General features: G+C 33.0%; 1 protein-coding gene across 2 annotated transcripts in view; it reads left to right on the forward strand.

Moving 5' to 3' along the window:
- KLHL28 (kelch like family member 28) overlaps window positions 1-20,742 on the forward strand; it is a 41,365-nt gene that overhangs the window by 4,742 nt on the left and 15,881 nt on the right. The window contains exons 2-3 of one of the 2 annotated variants that reach the window (XM_051977708.1): window positions 11,685-11,723; window positions 17,872-18,770. In XM_051977708.1, the coding sequence (XP_051833668.1) occupies window positions 17,872-18,770 (899 nt within the window). In that variant the 5' untranslated portion in view covers window positions 11,685-11,723. The remainder of the gene's footprint in view (window positions 1-11,684; window positions 11,724-17,871; window positions 18,771-20,742) is intronic. The other variant, XM_051977709.1, reaches the window with a different exon arrangement.

The raw sequence follows: 20,742 nt of genomic DNA on the forward strand, positions 1-20,742 counted from the left end.
ATTATCATTATTATTCATTTAGTATTTATTAAATAAATATACTGTGCTAGGTACTAAGGATTCAAATACAAAAACAATCCTTATTATTAAAGAGTTTAAATTATCTCGGAGAAAAACAATAGATAAGAAAGTAAAAAATTTATCTAGTATGTTGTGAGCATGAAGGAGTTAGAGATGAGTGGTTACTAACAATTGAAAGAATCAAAAAAGTTTCCTAGGACTTGAGTAGGACCTTGGAGAAGGCACAGGATTCTCAGGAAACAACTGAGTAGGTAATGAATGCATTCTAGGTATAAGGGATAGTTTGTGCTAATGCATAAAAACAGGATTGTATTCCAAGTGTGTGTGTATATTTAAAAGAAAGTCCTATTCTTTTTCATTCTTTTGGAACTTCTAATTATAATATATAATAGACTCCTAATTAATTTGAATGACTGTTTCTTTGTAGTTGGATCATTTAGCTGCCAAATTTGTACTATAACCTTTTAACAAAAGAGTTTCAAGAAGTGTTGAAGTGAGCAATTTTAGTACCTTGTAAATTGGGAAAGCTAATGGCTTGATGAACCTGTGTGGAACCTGTCAAGTATCCTTGAATTTCTGAACCATTATGTGCTTTCCACTTCCAATATCAGATCCTCTTGCTTAGGGAAGTTTCCCTAACACAGTGAAATGTATGAAGGGCAGTGCTTTTGGATGAAAGCTCACAGATTTCTGGGCCTACAAGTTCAGTCCATCAGCTAACTGTTAACTGTTAATCAGTGTGAGATGAGGTGTTGCCTCAAAATTATTGTAGTTTGCATATAGTAATTTAGAACAGTTTTTCATATAACTATAGATAGCTTTGTCTTTTTCTTCTGAAAACTGCCAGTACTTTGACCATTTATCAATTGGAGAATATTTTTATAAAATTGACTTAGTTTTCTATATATTTAAGAAATGAGGCTTTTGTCAGAGAAACTTATTGTAAAATTATTTTCCCAGTTTCTTGCTTTTCTTCTAATCTTGGTTCCATCGGGTTTATGCAAAAACTTTTCAATTTAATAGCCATTTTATATGCTGTAATAATATCTGTTCATTATTTGGTCATTAATTCTATTGCCCATAGAACTGATAGGAATAACTATTCCACGCTCCCCTGATTTGCTTATAATATCACTCTTTATGACTACATCATGTACTTATTTCTTTTCTTATCTTGATATATGTTGCAAGATGTTGGTCTGTATCTAGTTTCTGTCAAACTGCTTTCCACTTTTTCCAGCTGTTTTTGTCAAATGGTTCTTATACCAAAAGTTTGGACCTTTGGGGTTTATCAAACACTAGATTACTATGGTTATTTACTATGCATTGTATACCTGATCCATTCTATTGATCCAATACTTTATTTCTTAGCCAGTACCAGACTGTTTTTGTGATTGCTGCTTTGTAATAGTGTGATATCTAGCACTTTTAAGCTGCCTTCCTTTACATCTTTTCATTGATTCCCTTGTTATTCTTGACCTTTTGTTCTTCCAGATGAATTTTATTATTTTTTTCTTTATACAATAATTTTTGGTAATTTGGTATAGCACTGAATAAATAAATTAATTTAGCTAGATTTGTCATTTTTATAATATTAGCTGAGGTTACCTATGAGATTAATATTTTTCTAATTGTTTATTATTTATTTTTAACAGTTAAAATTTTGAATTCCAAATTATCTTCCTCTTTCCCCCCTTGTTACTCCTCCCCCACCTACTGAAAATTATACATGTGAAATCCAAAAACACAAAACATATTTCCCTTGTTAGCCATAGTTGAAAGAAAGAGGAAGAAAAATAAAGTGAGAAAATCATATTACAGTTTTTACTCAGAGTTCATCAGTTATCTCTATGGAAGTAGAGAGAATTTTTCACCATGAATTCCTTTGGAATTATAGTGATCAGAAAAGCCAAATCTCTCACAGTTGATCATCATTACAATATCACTATTACTATCTTCAATTTAGATCTGACTTTGTGTGAAAAGTATTTTGCAATTATATTCATACAGTTCCTGAATATGAGATGGCAAGACATATACATAAAAGAGTCCCAAATGTTTTGTATTTTCTGAAAGTATTTTAAAATATATATAATAATTTGGTTTTCCCCCACTCACATGTTAAAACAATTTTTTATCTTTTTTTTTTTCCAGTTCCAAATTCTGTCCCTCCCCCCTCCTTGAGATGGTAAGAAAGTGAAAAATAGCGGGCTTCAGACTGTATTCAAACAGTATCAATTTTTTCTCAGGAGAGGGAAAGCATTCATTCTTCATCACAAGTGCTTTGGAATTATCTTGAATCATTGCTGAGAGTAGCCAGGTCATTAAGTTATTTGTCATAGAGTATTGCTATTACTGTGTATCACAAAGTTCTTCGAGTTCTGCTCACTTCATTTTTCATCAGTTCTGAAATCATCTTATTTGTCATTTCTTACAGTACATTTCATCATAGTCATATACCACAACTTGTTTAGCCAACCCCCAATTAATGGACATATCCTCACTTTCCAATTCTTCCTAAAAGCTTTTATAAATATGTTTGTACAAATAGCTCCTTTTCCTTCTTTTTATGAATCTAATTATTTTAAATGGAATTTCTTCTTTTCCTTTCTGCTGGATTTTGTTGAAAATACATTGTAATGGGCCAGAACTCTGGAGAAATATTCCTGAGGCAAGGATTCTTACAAGATGTTAACTCAGTGGAATTGATAAAACAATGGTTATCTAGTTTAGCATGGTGATTAATAGTTCTCTAACTCAATATGTAATTTAATCTTACAACAAATAATGGTTCCCTAGTGATATAATGATTGGCTTATACTCAGTATATTGTAATGATGTCATTGTAATAGAGTATATAAACTGGGGACATACTCAGCCAGAGAGAGAGAGAGAAGACTTGACCAGTCTTCTGGTGGCTCTCCTGCTTTCCTCAAGCTTCATCTGAAGGTTCCCCAGAAAGCTAGCCAGGCCCCAGCAAAGAAGCCAAACTGTGAAGGAGATAATAAAGACTTTGGACTTTATTCCTGACTGTTCCTGTGGTGATTATTCTGCTGAGACCACGGCTGGCCCTCAGAGACCTCCAGAAAGCTAACCAGCCCATTACAATACATAGCTTTATGTAGTTTAAAAAAAAAAATGCTATAATTTTTGCTTTACTTGTTAATTGTTTCAACTAGTTTTTTAGTTCATTCTCTAGTATTTTTTCAGCCTATCATTGTATCATCTGCAAAGAGTTATAGTTTTGTTTCTTGCCTATTATTATTCCTTCAATTTCTTTTTATTCTCTTATTGCTATAGTTAACGTATCAAGTACAATGTTTAATAATAGTGGTGATAATGAACATCCTTGATTCACTCCTGAAATTACTGGGGAGTTGATTTTATTATAATTTCCAGAGTAAGAAATAGAAAGTGGAAGGGAGAAACAATATAATTCAGTATATCAGTTAGTTGGCAAAATGGTTTTGTAGTTATCACTAGAAACCAAATCTCTAGAACAGGATTTTCTTCAATAATGACTTGTAAATATTTTGAGGTGATGACTTGAGCACCTGCATCTAAGTTTCACATGTTTATAAAATTAGAGATATAGGGTAGAAGACATAGTAAGTGCCATTTAAACCAACTATTAAATTTTTTAGACATAGGAAATTGAAGCCTTGAAGTGTTGTGGCTTCCCCAAAGTAGTAGGTAGGCAAAGCCAGTATTCTTAGTCATTGCACCTAATTTCTGGTATTCTTTTCATTATGACAACTTTTTCTTTTGAGAAGGAAGAAAAGGAGAGTAAGAGGTTAAGGTTGAGAAATTTTGAACACTGAAGGAGGGGATTTGAGGAAACCTGATGGCTTCATTATTCTCAATAACTAGGAAGTGAAAGCATCTGCTATTAAATATGAGATAAAAGTGTTAGATGTTTTGAATTTAGACCAGCCACCATAGGAAATGAAAGAGAGAATGAGAGAATTCTGTTCTACTTATATAGTTAAAGCTAAAAAATTTTGTTTTTTTTAAAATCTCATTGTTCATTTAAGTCCATCTTGAAGTCTGCAGTGAACTAAAACTTGCAGTCATATATCAGAAATTAAAAATTTACTTAGAAACTTTTAAAGCTAACTAAGCAATTTATGAAACTTAGCTTTTTTTCTAAATGCTTCATGAAGCCCAATGTTTGATAATTGGAAAAGCTAATCCAAACCAAGATAACTGGTGTCCCAATGTTTCCACATTTTCTTTTGCTAGCATATTAGCCAATTTGATAGATGTGAGATAGTAACTCAAAGTTGTTATAATTTGCATTTTTTCATATAATTATAGAAAGTTGTATGAAAATTGCCTGTTCATTTGCTTTTATCATTTATCAGTTGAAAAATGACTTATTTCATTTTTATTTCCTTTTTTAAAATAATGTTTTTATTTTCAAAATACATGCAAAGATAGTTTTCAGTATTCACCCCTGGAAAAACTTGTATTACAAAATTTTTGCATCCCTTCCCCCCATCTCCCTTCCCTAGACAGCAAGCAATCCAATATATGTTCAACATGAAGTTCTTCCATACATATTTCCACATTTATCATACTGCACAAGAAACATCAGATCCAGAAAAAATGAGAAAGAGAAAAAAAAGCAAGCAAACAACAACAACAAAATGTGAAAATACTATGTTGTGATCCACATTCAGTCTCCATAGACCTCTCTTTGGATGCACATGTGCGTCCATCACAAGTCTTATCGGAATTGGTCTGAATCACCTCCTTGTTGAAAAGAGCCAAGTCCATCAGAATTAGTCATTATCACATAATTTTGTTGCTGTGTATAATGTTCTCCTCATTCTAATCACTTCACCCCAGCATCAATTCATGCAAGTCTTTCCACCAGACCTCTCCGAAATCATCCATTGGCCCTTCTCAGTTCTTTATATTTGAGAAATTATGTCTTTAGCAGACCTTATAAATTTTTTCTTATGAATTATAACAAATTTTTGCAGTTATGATTGTGTATTTCTTTTCATCCTGTTTTCCCCCATTTAAATCACTTCTTTTACCCTTGTCCATCTTCAAAAGTGTTTTACTAGTATCTTTTACAAGGCCAATTTGCCCTCTATTCTATCATTCCTTCCTTTTTTGATCTCAGCAATGTACTTAAACATTAACAATATACTTTATTCTCAGGTCAACTCTAAAGGGGCTCTTTTTCTAAATCTAGAAGTTTCTAGCATTTAAATTTGATTCTTTGGTTTTGAAAACAGAAAATGTTAGTTCATATAAACATGTGTTTTTTCTTTCCTTATCTAAATTTTGTATCTGATATAATGTTTGATAGAATTCACTTGTAAATGTCTACTGCTTTTTCTTAGGAAACTCATTCATGAACTATTCTGCTTTTTAAAATTATCGGACAGATTTTTTTTTTTTAGGCATTTGGAACTTGTCCAATCACACAGTCAGGAAATATTAAGTGTTTGAGGTCGGATTTGAACTCAGGTCTTCCTAACTCCAGGGCTGGTACTCTTATTTATTATGGTAGTATTCTATCCACAATGGCATCTAGCTGCCCCTATAATTTCACTTTCTTTACTAGTAGTAATATCCATATAATTTATGTGTAAAACTCTATTAGTACTTAATTAATAAAACCTTAGAATTTATTATCATAACATATTTATAGCCTGAATTACCATGATAGATAAATTTGGAAGCCAGTCATATACTTAAATAATTCTTAGAGAAAACAGTCTAATCCTGCTGCTTTTCTCAAAATTTACTATTCCATTTAATAAGAAAACTTTAACATATCTTTGTCTTTTAACTTGTCCAATCATTTCCCCCTTTTGGAGGATACAATCCTTATAATTTTACTAGAGATATTAAAACTGTAGGATGTTGATACTTGCATCCTATTATAATTACTCACATGTTCTGGTAGCAATCTATTATTTAATACATTTAATATTGTACTTATAGAACTTCTGGGTTAGAGACATTTGCTACAAGAGGAAAAAGAAGGACTAAATATACTTCATTAAATATTTGTTTTCAAATCTCTCTCTTTTTTTTTATAAGATAACTTTTAAAAGCCTAATCAATGTGTGACAACATCCAAATTAAAAATTGCTTGGTCTAACAGCATTTCTGTTTTACACTGGTCTCAAATTTTTACAAAATATATATTTTTACAAAATATATTTTATAAATTTAGAAATACAATAAAAATTAGAAAAACATTAACACAAACAATTAACTTCATATGACACCCATTGCATTTCCAAATTATACCATATAAAAATCATTGATCGTATTACCTTTGGCATTTTAAAACCATTTTAACATTACCGAATATGGAATAATTACTTTCATTTGGAGAAATAATAATAATGTAATGCTTAGCATATCCTAGTCACTATATTAAGCATTTTATAATCATTATATCATTTTGATCTCACAATAACAACCATTATTGCCGTCTCTCTTTACAAATCAGGAAACTGGGGCAGAGATAAAATAATTTGCCATAAATTGCACAGCTAATGCAGTTTTGCAATTAGAACTAAGAAGAGTGGACTTACCAATAGTAGAGGTTAGCTGGCTCCTCTATCTTGTACTGCTACACTAGGTACTGACAAGAGTACCAAAGAGCAGCTAGATGGGCCCTGCTGAGAGATGGCTTTGCCCTGGAGCTGGTGACAATATTCTCATATTGGTGGCAATTCCAGGTGACAAGACTCATAGAATTCTGGTTATAGGGCCTGACCCTTCCCCTCTTCTACCACTCTTAGAAAAACCACTTACCATCACTTGCTTCCCATCTCCTACAGCTGCCAATGCTGGGATTGGAAAGCTGCTAGGGCAGGGTGTATGAGGCCCTACTGCAGCTCTTGCCCCTCCACCTCTTCCACAAGGTGGGACAAAGCCTAACTTTCCCCACAATTCTCCAGTATTCTCTTTTTCTTTTCTTAATCTGGCCTGAGGTGAAAAGGGTTAACAGAAAGATATAAGCTATAACAAAATAGGTTAAAAACTGAAAAAGTCAAGGATGGGTTAATAAAAGGTTTTTTTCCCCCGCTATTTTCTTTTGTCTGATTTCTGTCAACTGACTTTTCCTTACTGTCCTAGAACAATGAAGCTATTAATCTTGTCAATTATTTTTAAAACTCTTAATAAGATTTAATGCTTATTTTTCCTTAAAATCAATTTTATAGAGTGGTATCCAAAACTTACTGAGATTCTTCAGAAGGGGGTGAGTCCCTGGAATTATCCCAAAGTCTCAGGATTTCTCTCCTGCAGTCTTTAAAACACACACACACACACACACACACACACACACACACACACACCTTAATTGCCATATTCCTTAATGATTAATTTCAAAATCTGCTAAGATGTTTTTAGTGGTTCTATAACTTTTTAATTATCTAATTTTATTTTTATAGTTCTAAGTTGGCCGGGATTGTAACAACCAAAAAAGAAAAGAAAACCTTATAGGCTTTTCCCTTTCTTTTCTCTTTTCTTACAACCTAATTTCTCACCAAAAAATCTATGGTGGGAGTTAGTAAAGTTAATAAATCTTTCCCAGTGTTCTCTCTAACTATATCCCTTAGAAGTTTTTCTGGCTGGATGCATTTTAAATCTTTCAAGGTAACAGAATCTAACTCATAGAACAAACATGATATAGACTGCATTTTTACAAATACAGACAAGACAGATACAAATGGGGGAAAGCATGCAATTCATAATTGGATATGTATTTAAAAAGAAAAGAGCTTGCAATCTGTATGTAGCCAGACATGTATTTAACTAATTTAAACACAGGACATGCAGAGGGAAAAAAAAGATATTTACCACACTGGAGTGATCTGAGAAGAACCAGGTCAAGAAAGAGGTTCTGGAGTATTACTTACCATGAAAGCTGAACTCAATCAAGAATGAACCTTAGAATGTTTGAGCAGGAAAGGACAGTGGACTCACCAGACAAGTGCTATGTGTCAAGCTCTGGAGAAATCTCCTGTGGCACCTAATCTACCCTCACTGATACCAAAAATGGTCTATTTGACCCTATTACTTGTCATCTCCCAACTTCTGATACCACTTAACATTAACTGGACTGAAATCAGCCTTTTACTTGAGGGAAGCTAAAGCTGAAATAGAGCAGGCTGGAAAGTTAGGACACAAACAGAATTTTATTAATTTCATAGAGAGGAACAGGACACCTGTAGGTGGAAGCTCACCTCCATTGCCTACCATTTCCTAAAAAGGATTTCTTAAGGGTGCTTAGACTGAAGCTACTTATATACATGAAGGGGGTTGACCCACTATGCAATCATTCATAGATGTTGAGATAGTTCTCATAGTCAGTTAGCATTTTTGGGGACAATACTGGTATTCTTGGATTCTGTAAGAAGTCACTGTCTCAAATTTTGGGGGTTGTAGCCACCCTGAAGGCCATAGGATCAGTAAGTGCACTACTTTGTCAATGACCAAAAAAACCCAGGGATTGTTTTGATATGATAGATGGATCTGGGAAATAAGGGGAGCCAAATCCCTTAGGAGAAAACGTGCTGGTCCAAACCAATATATTTTGCCAGAGGGTGAGATCATTCCAGGATGCTTGCTAAGCCTTAGCTCTAGAATACAGGGTAGCCAAAATAATATTGACAGCTCTTTCATACCTCTTTTATGTGAGATAATCTATCCTATTTGTCCCACTCCCTTTCTCTTTTTCCCAGTGTATTACTCTTTTTCACTTCTTATAAATTTTATTTATTTATTTTTAAATAATCATCCCATCATCTTCAACTCCCACCCATGCCCCCTCTATCTACATTGCTTCTAATTGCCCTAGTAATGAAAATGTTTTTGGAAGTTACAAATATTTTCCCATTTAGGAATATGAATAGGTTTACCTTATTAAAACCCTTATGATTTCTCTTTCCTGTTTACCTTTTTATGCTTCTCTTGGTATTGTATTTGAAAGACAAAATTTCTAGTCAGTTCTGGTATTTTTAACAGGAACGCATTAAAGTCTTCTATTTAACTGAATATATATTCTCCCATCCTCCCATTCCCCATCTCGAAAGATTATATTTAGTTTTGCTGGATACGTGACTTTTGATTGTGATCCTTAGCTACTTTACTTTCCATATATTTTAAGTCTTCTGCTTCTTTAATGTAGAAACTTGTAAATCTTGTGTTTTTTCTGGCTTTGATTGGCTCTATAATATTTCACTTGTTTCTTATTGACTGCTTGTAATATTTTCTCCTTGACCTGGGAATTCTGGAATTGAATATTTCTGGGAGTATTCATTTTGAGATTTCTTTCACGAAATTTCTTTGAATTCTTTGAATTTCTTTTTTACCTTCTGACTAGACTATCAGAGCAATTTTTCTTGAAAGATGATGTGTAGGCCATTTTTTGGTCATGACTTTCAGGTATCCAATAACTTAAATTCTATCTCCTAGATCTGTTTTCTGGTGAGTTTTAAAAACTTATTTATTCATTTGTTTGTTTTTTGCAAGGCAGTTGGGATTAAGTGACTTACCCAGAGTCACACAGCTAGTGTTAATTATCTAAGGTCTGATTTGAACAATGTTTTTAGGACCAATGTTCTATCCACTATGCCATCTAGCTGCCCTTTCCAGATTAGTTTTTCCAAGGAGATATTTCATGTTTTCTTCTATTTTTTTTCATTTCTTTGATTGATTTCATTTTATTATTTCTTGGTGTTGCATAGAGCTTCCACTTACACATTTCTAATTTTTAAGGAATTATTTTCTTCAGTGAGTTTTTGTACCTCCTTTTCCACTTGACTGATTCTACTTTTTAAGTAAATTTTTGTACCTCTTTTTCTGTTTGACCAATTCTATTTTTTAAGTTTTTCTCTTCTTTGAATTTTTATGCATCTTTTTACAATCTGGCCAAGTGTCTAGTGGCAAGATATAATTCCCATTTTACAAATTAGAAAATTAAGGCTGAGAGAGAAAAAGGTTAAGTGATTTGCTTAAGATTATATCTTTAGCCTAAATATCTTAATTCTTCGTTTATCTCTACGTGGAATAATCTCTAGACTCTTCATCCTGGTTGTCTTCTTTTTGATTTACCCTCAGCTTATCAGTTCTGTTTATAAAATGTGATATTGAAAACAAAACAGAAAATTCTATATATAGTTCAAATGACATTTTGGATGCTAATTTATTTGTACTTTGGATAACATTAGATTTTTAGAATGCCATTTCATTTTGGTTTATAGTCTTCTAAAACCCTGAGATTCTCTTCACACAAATTATTGTCTAGCCGTGGTTCTTCCCTAACCTGTATAGATGAAATTAATTTTTTGAACCTAATTTTAGAACTGTTCACAAAAAGAGTGCAGTATTGGCATCAGTGGAACTGTTTAATACTCTTTATTTAAATTGAGGGATATAAACTACTTGATTAATAAGGGGCCCTGCCTATTCTATATCTATTATCATGTAAACTTTATTTAGATTAACAGGAATACCACTACATTTCATCTTTGCTTTTACTTATTATCCCACTTTATTCAAATCCTTTTTGATTCTGACACAGTCAGCTTTATGTTGGCGCTTTCCCTTGTAGCTTCCTATCTTCTACACATTTAAAGAGAAGGTGACTTCTGTGACTAAAGCCATATTTGTAAAAAATGTTAAACAGCATTAGATGAGTAATAATGTACTTTGGGGAACCACAGGAAACTACTCTCCTATTGACAATACCTAATTACACTATCTAGCATAGTTTAGCTAGTTATTTAATTAGTCTAATCATTTAGCTCTTCTCTCTCTCTCTTGTTCACCGGGCTACTACTTTTTTCAAATGCTTTTAAGTGAAATAATTACTGGTACTAAAATAATTTCTAGTTAACTTTCCTGATATTATATAACTATAAATGAGACCGCTCTGAATGAGAATCATATGATTAGAAAAGTGGGGGTAGCACATAGAAAGATAACCATTGCAGTCTGTGTTACAATGTTTTCTGGGCTATGTCAAGGGATTTAGATGGATACTGTTAGCATTTCCAATATGTAGATCTTGATTTACGAAAGGATATGGATAAGTATTACATAAGATAAAAAAAATCAAGAATGGATTGTGATTTGCACTGATCATTTTAAAAAGCGTTTGTGTTATTTGAGCATGAGACTTGGGTAAAATCAACAAGTCTTTGAACTATTTTATTTCTTATTCCTGAATTGTATTTTCTAGTATTCCCCTCCCAACCTCTTCTAAATCTAACTTTGCATTGAAATCGACCTAAATTCGCGCTATACAATGATTTAATTTGGAGAGTTTTATTAAATTCTTTATAAGATATCTTTGCTACATAAACTATAGTTATTTAATGAACATTTCATTATGAGATGATCAAATATTCCCTGCAGTGGTATTTGTTGTTACCTGTGGAAACAATAAAATCAACTATGCCAACTCTTTATCTTTCTAGGGAATATCTGAGTTATTTATAATAATAATGTCATAATAATATAATAATAATAATTGTTTTAGTTCATCCAGTAGTAAAGTCCTTTTGTTGATAAGTGGTCAAGAATCTCATTTTTAGAATGCCAACAGTTAAGTTAATGTTTATTGACTGTCTAAAAATTCTAATTCTTAACACCTCCTTCTTTTTCTGATGTTATGCTAGCATCACTACAGGACCAGAAGGGGGCCACACTGGACTGAGGTCAGTTTGTATTTTTCTTCATTTCAGAGATTACTTTGGCCAAAAAGTATTCATTACTGAGTGGCCTGCCTATCTTTGAGCAGCTTCTCTGTACTTAGCTAGCCTGGTACATAACATATACAAGCAAACAAATTAATATAGTGTTCAGTAAACCCCAAGACCCCATCTATTGGGATAAAGATCACCATTGAACAAAATCCATTAGGAGAATTAGCAATCTGGCAAAAATTATGTTTTGATCAAATGATTATATGATTTAGATATAAAAAGTCATATCATAAACAAATTAGAAGAACAAGGAAGACATAGAGCAAGAGTTCGTGACCAAACAAGAGCCAAAGAATATCACAGAAGGAAAAATAGACAAACAATATTAAAAAAACTGTTTTCTCACAGACAAAACCAATGCAGCTAAAATTAAAAGGGAGACACTTAAAAGGAAAAATCTTTGTTGCAAGTTTATGATAAAGGTCTTATGTAGGAAAGGCATAAGGAAGTGATTCACATTTTTAACAAAAGCTATTCTAAAGTAGACATTAACAAAAGACATAAGCCATTTTCAAATAAAAAAATCTAAACTGTTAATAAACAGCCATATGAAAAAATGACCAAGTCAATAATTTTAGATATACAATGCAGTTTCACAACTATCAGATTGGCAAAGATGACCAAAAAAAAAAAGGTAAAATGGCTTTTGGAATGAATAAAGGATAAAGAGCATATTGATGTGGTTTTGGAACTGTGAATTGGCATTTGGGAAATCAATTTGTACCCTTACCCCCAAAGGCCCTAAACTGTGTATATCCTTTGATTCTAATAATTTATGTGATTTATACTAGTACTAGGCCTGTACATGTATTAACTTTTGCAAAGTGAAGTGAGCAGAGCCAAGAGTGCAATTTATATAATAATAGCATTATAAACAAAAACAATTTTGAAATATTTTAGAACTGTGACCAATGATATAGTAAAGTAGGATTCCAGTGGACAAAAGATAAACAAACCTCCTACTTCTTGAAAGAAAAGTGATGTTCTCAAGATGCAGTATGGATAGACATCTTTGAACATGGTCAGTGTGGGAATTTGTTCAGTTTGATTCTATGTATTTGTTATAATAATTTTGCTTTTGTTTTGTTCAGTTGGAGAAGGCAATAGAAAATAAATGCTTTTTTTTTTTTGTTTTTCTTCCCGGGTTATTTATACCTTCTGAATCCAATTCTCCCTGTGTAACAAGAGAACTGTTCGGTTCTGCACACATATATTGTATCTAGGATATACTGTAACCTATTTAACAAGTAAAGGACTGCTTGCCGTCTGGGGGAGGGGGTGGAGGGAGGGAGGAGAAAAATCGGAACAGAAGTGAGTGCAAGGGATAATGTTGTAAAAAATTACCCTGGCATGGGTTCTGTCAATAAAAAGTTACTAAAAAAAAAAAAAAAAAAAAAAGAAAGAAAGAAAAAGAAAAGAAATGCTTTTAAATTGAAAAATAGTAATAAAAAATTCTTCTAAATGGATTGCCAAACATCTTAAATGATATCTACTAATACTAATGTATGTCAAATACTAAATATATAAGAAACATTTAAATATAAAAGTTGCATCGTTTATAAAACAAAGAAGAAAGTGCAAATACACAACTGTGGTCACTAGTACTCTTTCTAAGTAAACAGGATACCGGCAGTGATAAAATCCAAAATTGATTACTTCAGTTATAAAATTTAAAGCTTCTGTACTAAAATATATATATATATATATTGCCGGTGTTATAAGGAAATGCGTATTGGAAACTCTTTGCCTCAACTATCTCTGATAAAAACAACCTGATATACAGTATGTGTAGGAAGTTGTCACAGATATGTTGATCATATGCTATTATTCCCCAGTGATTAAATATTTAAAAAAAAAAAACTATTAACAACCAAATGAAAAATTGCTGCAAATTGGTAATAATAAGAAAAATGCAAATTAAAAGAACAAATTATCAAAAAAAAAAAAAAAAAGATGAAAACAATGTTGAAAGTCTGTGGGAAGACATATTTGCTGGTACACTTTTGGCAGAGCTGTGAGTTGATCCAACCATTTTGAAAAAGAACTTGGGTTAAATGAGAAAAGTGATTTAACTTTCCAAATCTTTTGACTTCATGGTTCTCTTACTGAAAGAAAGATCCAATATATGTACCAAAATATACACAGTCACACTTTTTGTGATAGCAAAGAACTATAAGCAAAGTGGTTTCCTGTTAATTAGGAAATGGCTTAACAAACTATTATTTGAATTTAATAGAATATCACTTTGCAATAAAAAATGACATGAAAAGCAATGTAGAATCAGGAAAACCTGAGTTCAGGTCCTACCATTAACTCATATGATCTGGGTGAGCTTGAACAAGTTCCTGAACCTTCCCAGTGCCCTAATTTCTTGGTAACAGTTTATAGCTTGTAAATTAGATGCAGACCCACATTGATAGAGGAAGTTGCCTCACCAGAAATTTCCTATACTAATGAAGTTGTATGATCCTATCCAATGTACTCTTGACAAATATGAGGAATTCAGAAAACAATGGGAAAATTTTTTATATATTGTCTTAGAATGAAATAAGTTGATCCCCCCCATCCAAAATGTATATAATTATAGTTAAGTAAGTGAAAAGAACATTAAGAGGAAATCAAAATCGGAATAATTATCATAACTAGTCTTGTCTATCTCCTTACAGCAGAAGAAGGCAAGAAACTACAGGACAGTCTCAGATGTAGGCACTATGTTTTAATTTTGCCTGTTTTTCTTTGTTACAAGAGAAGACTTAATTCTGGGTGTTTCTGAAGGAGATCCTTTATCAAGAGTCAACTTCTCACCACAATAAGTCATCAAGATTTTATGAAGGATTATTATATTGTTACCCTTTTTAAAAAAATCAGTAGTCTGTTCTTACTTGATCAATGAATTATACTCTGATGTTCCTTTTTTATGATACATTCTAGAATTTTGCCAGAAATTTAAATCAAACTCATTTGCCAATACGTTGCATTCTCCACTCTCTTCCCTCTTTTGAAAATTGAGATATTTGCCCCTATTTATATTAACATTAAGAAAATTTAATTAGAGTAAGAAATAATGTATCAGATTGCCAAGTATAATGTACTTTTTAATCTTGCATTATTGAGATATGCATAAACATACTATATTAGAAGCACCTTCTTTTGTGTTCATTTGATAAGTTATAAATATTTCAAATGCTACTTCAAGGATGATCAAGAATTTACTCTACTACCTGCCATCTAGGGGAGGGGCAGGGGGTGAGAGGGATAATTTGAAACAGAAGGCTTTGCAAGGGTCAATGTTGAAAATTTACCTATGCATATGTTTTGAAAATAAAAAGCTTTAAAATTTTTAAAAATCTATTTTCAAAAAATAAAAATAAATAAATAAAATAAAAGTATGCTTCAATCTGGAAAAAAAAAGATAATGGCATCAATACATCTGAGCTGGATGGCTTTTTATTTATTTATTTATTTTTGCTGGGGCAATTGGGGTTCAGTGACTTGCCCAGTGTCACACAGCTAGGAAGTGCTAAGTGTCTAAGGCCAGATTTGAACTCAGGTGCTCCTGACTTCAGGACTGGTGCTCTATTCACTGCACTACCTAGCTGCCCCCTTGGATGGACTTTTAAAATGAGAAAGAACATTTTCCAAAAGAGCCACAGGGTTGGCAGTGAAAGTAGTTTTTCAGACATAGATTTAGTTCTTTGTAGATATGTATGTATATCTACAAAGAACTAAATGTGTGTGTGTGTGTGTGTGTGTGTGTGTGTGTGTGTGTGTGTGTGTATGTATTTAAAAGTCCCTTACAGGAAACTTGGCGAGCTTTACATACAAAGATTTTGTGCCAGATAAGAGATACAGAAGGTAGCAGAGAAGGGTATTCCTGAGGAAGAGAATACCAGAAATGCTAGAGGAGTTCTTTGGAAAAAGAAGACAATCAGGGACCCAAATGATAGGACATACATTACTCCTTGCGGGTACATATCATTTGGACTAAATGGTCAAGCATGATTTTTCAGTAGAAAACATTGATGGACTCTCTAGCAGCTTCAAATTCCTTCTCTTTGCAGGAGATTTTATCAGTGGCAATACTGTAAGGTAGAGAGTTATAAATTGTTGGGAAGGTAAGGGTCCTCCAATTTAGGTATTAATTGATTTCTTTATCTTGATTCGTTTTCCTTTATAAGTGGAGTTCTACTCAAAGTACTACTTTACATTCTGAGCACTGTCTTTTTTTTTTTTTTTCCAATGTTAAGGTCATTTTTATTTGTTTTGGTAAATGTTTTCCCATTAAGGTGTTTTTTTGTTTTTGTTTTTGTTTTTTGCTGAGGCAATTGGGGTTAAGTGACTTATCCAGGGTCACACAGCTAGAAAGTCTTAAGTGTCTGAGACCAGATTTGAACTCAGGTTCTCCTGACTTCAGGGCTGGTGCTCTATCTATTCCCATTAAGTTTTTAAAAATATTTTATTTTTCCCTCAATTACATGTAAAAACAGTTTTTAAAATTAAGATATTTTTGAGTTCAATCTAGATTCACTCCTTCCCCCCGAGAGGGTAAGCCATCTGATAATGATTATACATGTTCAGTCATGTAAAATATATTTCCATTTTAGTCATTTTGTGGAAGAAAACTTAAACTAAGAAAGGAAAGAAGGAAGAAGAAAAGTAGTATGTTTTAGTCTGTACTCAGGCTGTCAGTTTTCTGGAGGTGGTGAGCATTTTTCATCATGAGTCCTTTGGGACAGTCATGGATCATTGTCTTGCTGAAAATAGCTAAGACATTCATAATTGTTCATCATACAGTACTGCTGGTATGTACAGTGTTCTCCTGGTTCTGTTCCCTTCATTTTACATCAGTTCTTGTAAGGCTTTCAGATTTTTCTACTCATTTCTTAGAGCACAATAATTTCACTTTATTAACATGCCACAATTTATTCAACCATTCTTCAAATGACAGGCATCTCTTCAATTTCTAGTTCTTTGCCAACACAAAAAGAAGTGCTATAAATTCCCTTGTACAGATAGATCCTCTCCTCCCACCCCCTACCGCTTAAAAAAAAATCTCTTTGTGATATAAATCTAGTAGTGCTGTTGCTGGATCAAAGGATACACATAGTTTTTTCTCCTTTTGGACATAGTTCTAAATTGCTCTTTAGAATACTCAGATCATTTCATAAGTCCACTGATTGTGTATTAGTGTCTTCATTTTCTTGCATGTCCTCCCCAACATTTATCATTTTCCTTTTCTGTCATATTAACCAATTTGATAGATGTGAGGAGATACCTCAGAGTTGCTTTAATATGCAGTTCTCTAATCAATAGTAGATTTATAGTATTTCATATGATTATAGATAGCTTTGATTTCTTCAGAAAATTAGCTATTTGAATCCATTGTTTATTTAAGTCCAGTATTAAGAAGTCAACAGGAAAGGGAAGAAAAAGTGTTTGACAATTTGTGGGTCTTAGGTTTAAGTCCTTTGCATTTTTGTTAGTTTATAAAAAACTTGTTTTATAGTTGATATTTTATTAGTCTTAGTGTTTACTTAGGAACTGAAGGACTATGGCATCAGCCTGGACATGGCACTCCTCAGGAAAACTCTTGGTAAGACCAAAAAGAGCCATGTTCAGATGTACCTAGAGGAAATCTTAGTGCAAAATGGGCCATCATAAAGATTGTGTAGTAAAAGTCCATATGAACTTACAGGTTTGGTAATGAAGCTGTAGTTTAGAATAAAAACAATTAAATATTACCATTTCTGGTCTCAGTATTGTCTACACTAAATTAGACCTTTTATATTTGAATTTTATTGGTGTAATTATGTTAAGAGGTATGATTTTAAATTACAAGCAGAAGTATTATAATGCAATGGAAAAAATATTAATGTTAGCTTTTCAGCTCTACAGATATATTACTTTAGATAAATCACCTAACTTCTCTGGGCCTTAACTTTCCTTATTATAGAAGAACTGGATTAGGTGTTCTTTAAATGGTTGAAGTACCTAAAGTGAAAATAAAATACAATTGTGATTTTCTTTGTGCTGTTAGAAAGAGGATAATTGATAAAATTGCTTTTGAAAGTAAAACTGTCCATATTTTCTGTTTTTACAGATGGACCAGACGCCCCCAACCTACATGCTTGCTAATTTAACCCTCTTACATTCTGAACAGCTTCTGCAGGGTCTGAACCTTCTTCGTCAACATCATGAGCTCTGTGACATTATTCTTCGAGTTGGGGATGTTAAGATTCATGCTCATAAAGTGGTGCTTGCCAGCATCAGCCCTTATTTCAAAGCCATGTTCACTGGAAATCTTTCTGAAAAAGAGAATAATGAAGTTGAGTTTCAGTGCATTGATGAAGCCGCACTTCAGGCCATAGTGGAGTATGCCTATACAGGGACTGTGTTTATTTCCCAGGACACGGTAGAGTCACTCCTGCCAGCAGCAAATCTACTCCAAATAAAACTTGTGCTGAAAGAATGTTGTGCGTTTCTTGAAAGTCAACTCGATCCTGGAAATTGCATTGGAATTTCTCGTTTTGCAGAGACATATGGCTGTCATGACCTCTATTTGGCAGCTAATAAGTATATTTGCCAAAATTTTGAAGATGTTTGTCAAACTGAAGAATTTTTTGAGCTCACACATGCAGATTTAGATGAAATTATTTCAAATGACTGTCTTAATGTTGTTACTGAAGAGACTGTTTTTTATGCCCTAGAATCTTGGATCAAGTATGATGTACAAGAACGTCAGAAATACTTAGCACAGCTGCTTCATTGTGTTAGATTGCCGTTGTTGAGCGTTAAGTTTCTTACTAGGTTATATGAAGCAAATCATCTTATTCGTGATGATCACACATGTAAACATCTATTGAATGAAGCTCTAAAATATCATTTTATGCCTGAACATAGACTTTCCCATCAAACTGTCTTGATGACACGACCCCGCTGTGCTCCAAAAGTACTTTGTGCAGTAGGAGGAAAAGCTGGATTATTTGCTTGTTTAGAAAGGTAAGCAGAAGTGATTTAAGTGATTGACAGAAAATAAAATACAAATTTTATTTTGTTATTTCCTTTGTGTAGAGTGTATGTGTGTGTGTGTATGTGTGTGTAAAGCAAAATGAAGTGACTTTGTTTTTATAATTAGGATTTAGCTTTTTCTTTCAGATATTAGTTTGAAACTTTTGCTTTTTCTTTCTAATAAGCCTATTCTTTATTTAGTAAAAGTCAACAGAAGATTTAAAATATGTTGAACTTAGATTCTCAAATACTGGGATGGTTTTCTTATTCTTATATAGAACTCCTATTTACTCATTTCTTTTATTCTTTATCCCCTCCATTTTCATCCTTTTTTTTTTTAAATTTTGCTTAGATTTTCCTCTCCTTTCTCTTCTTATTTGCCTTTCTGACTTAACATTTCATTTTACAGTAATAGAGAAAAATTGAAGCCCAGAAAATTCAAGCATATAGTAATTCTCAGATGCAGAAACAATTTAGGTCACATATTGGTTCCCTCTTTGATCTGTGAAGCAAGCTGTGCCCCAGTTTATTCCTATAACTCTTGGTTAGATAAATAGAAGATTTCTTGTTTCCCTAGACTTCTTGTTCCCCCTTCTCCATTACCAATACCACCACCAAGTCTCTGTACAAAGGGACAAGGACAAGTCCTTAGACTCTGAATATACAGTAGAAAATATCAGGAGGGAGTTATAACCACTCTTACTTACACAGATATTGATTAGTATGAAGCCCCGTCTGATAGTACATGATCTCCTTGCATCAACTTCTTTGGTTAGTTTTCTTGAGCTGTAATCTACAGTTTTTCTCTTAGAAATAACAACTGACCTGGAAAACAAATTGGGGAGAGATATAAGAATCACTGAACATTGACCAAAAAAAAAAAAAAAAGCCTAAACAACATATATTTCAAGAAATCTTAAAACTGCCAAGATGTCTTAGAACCAGAGGTCAGGATGGAAAAAAGAAATAATCTACTTTTTAGAATAGAAATGATCTATCTCTTTAAAGAAACCTTCAAATGAAAACTCCTGGGAACATCATAGTCAAAATCCAGAATTTCAGTGTCAAAGCAAAAAGACTTAAGGCAGCCAGAAAGAAAAAATACAGGTACAAAGAAGACACAGTCAGAATCACATGTGAATTAGCTGTCTCCAATATCAAGAATCAGGAAATTTACAATATGATATTTTGGAACATAGGCTTGTAGCCAAGAATTACTTACCTGGAAAAACTGAATATAATCTTTTTTTTGGGGGGTAGGGGGGTGGGGAGGGTGGAGGGAGCTGAGGCTATTGGGGTTAAGTGACTTGTCCAGGGTCACACAGCCAGGAAATGTTTGGTGTTTGGAGCCAGATTTGAACTCAGGTCCTCCTGAGTTCTCTACTGTGCCACCTAGCTGCCCCAAAATGGAATATAATCTTAAGAGGAAAAAAATGCATTTTTAATGAAATAGAGGACCTTCAAGCATTCCTGATGAAAAGACTAGAGCTTCATAGTAACTTTGAGTAGAACTTCAAATAAAGGAGTTGAGAGAAACACAAAAAGGCAAATATAAATGAAATTGTAAAGAACTTAAACAAAGAAAACTTATAATATTGGAAGATGATATATAATGTCCCTTCTGAATCTTCTCAGGGGCCAAGGAAGAATCCAATTAGAAAACTCCGAGATTGTTCGGTTGTATTTTAATTTTTTAAAAAGAATTGAAAAGGGCAGCTAGGTGGCGCAGTGGATAGAGCACCAGCCCTTAAGTTAGTAGGGACCTGAGTTCAAATCTGTTCTCAGTCTTTGGCTGTGTGACCCTGAGCAAGTCACTTAACCCCAATTGCCTCAGCAAAATAAAATAAAATAAGCTGTAAAAAATATATATCTCTTTAAAAGATTACATACACACACAAATATATATATATATATATTTTGAGGTGACATAGAATTGGGATTGGATGAGGTACCCATAAATTGG

This window comes from Antechinus flavipes, chromosome 2, assembly GCF_016432865.1.
Source record: "Antechinus flavipes isolate AdamAnt ecotype Samford, QLD, Australia chromosome 2, AdamAnt_v2, whole genome shotgun sequence".
Taxonomy (NCBI): Eukaryota; Metazoa; Chordata; class Mammalia; order Dasyuromorphia; family Dasyuridae; genus Antechinus; species Antechinus flavipes.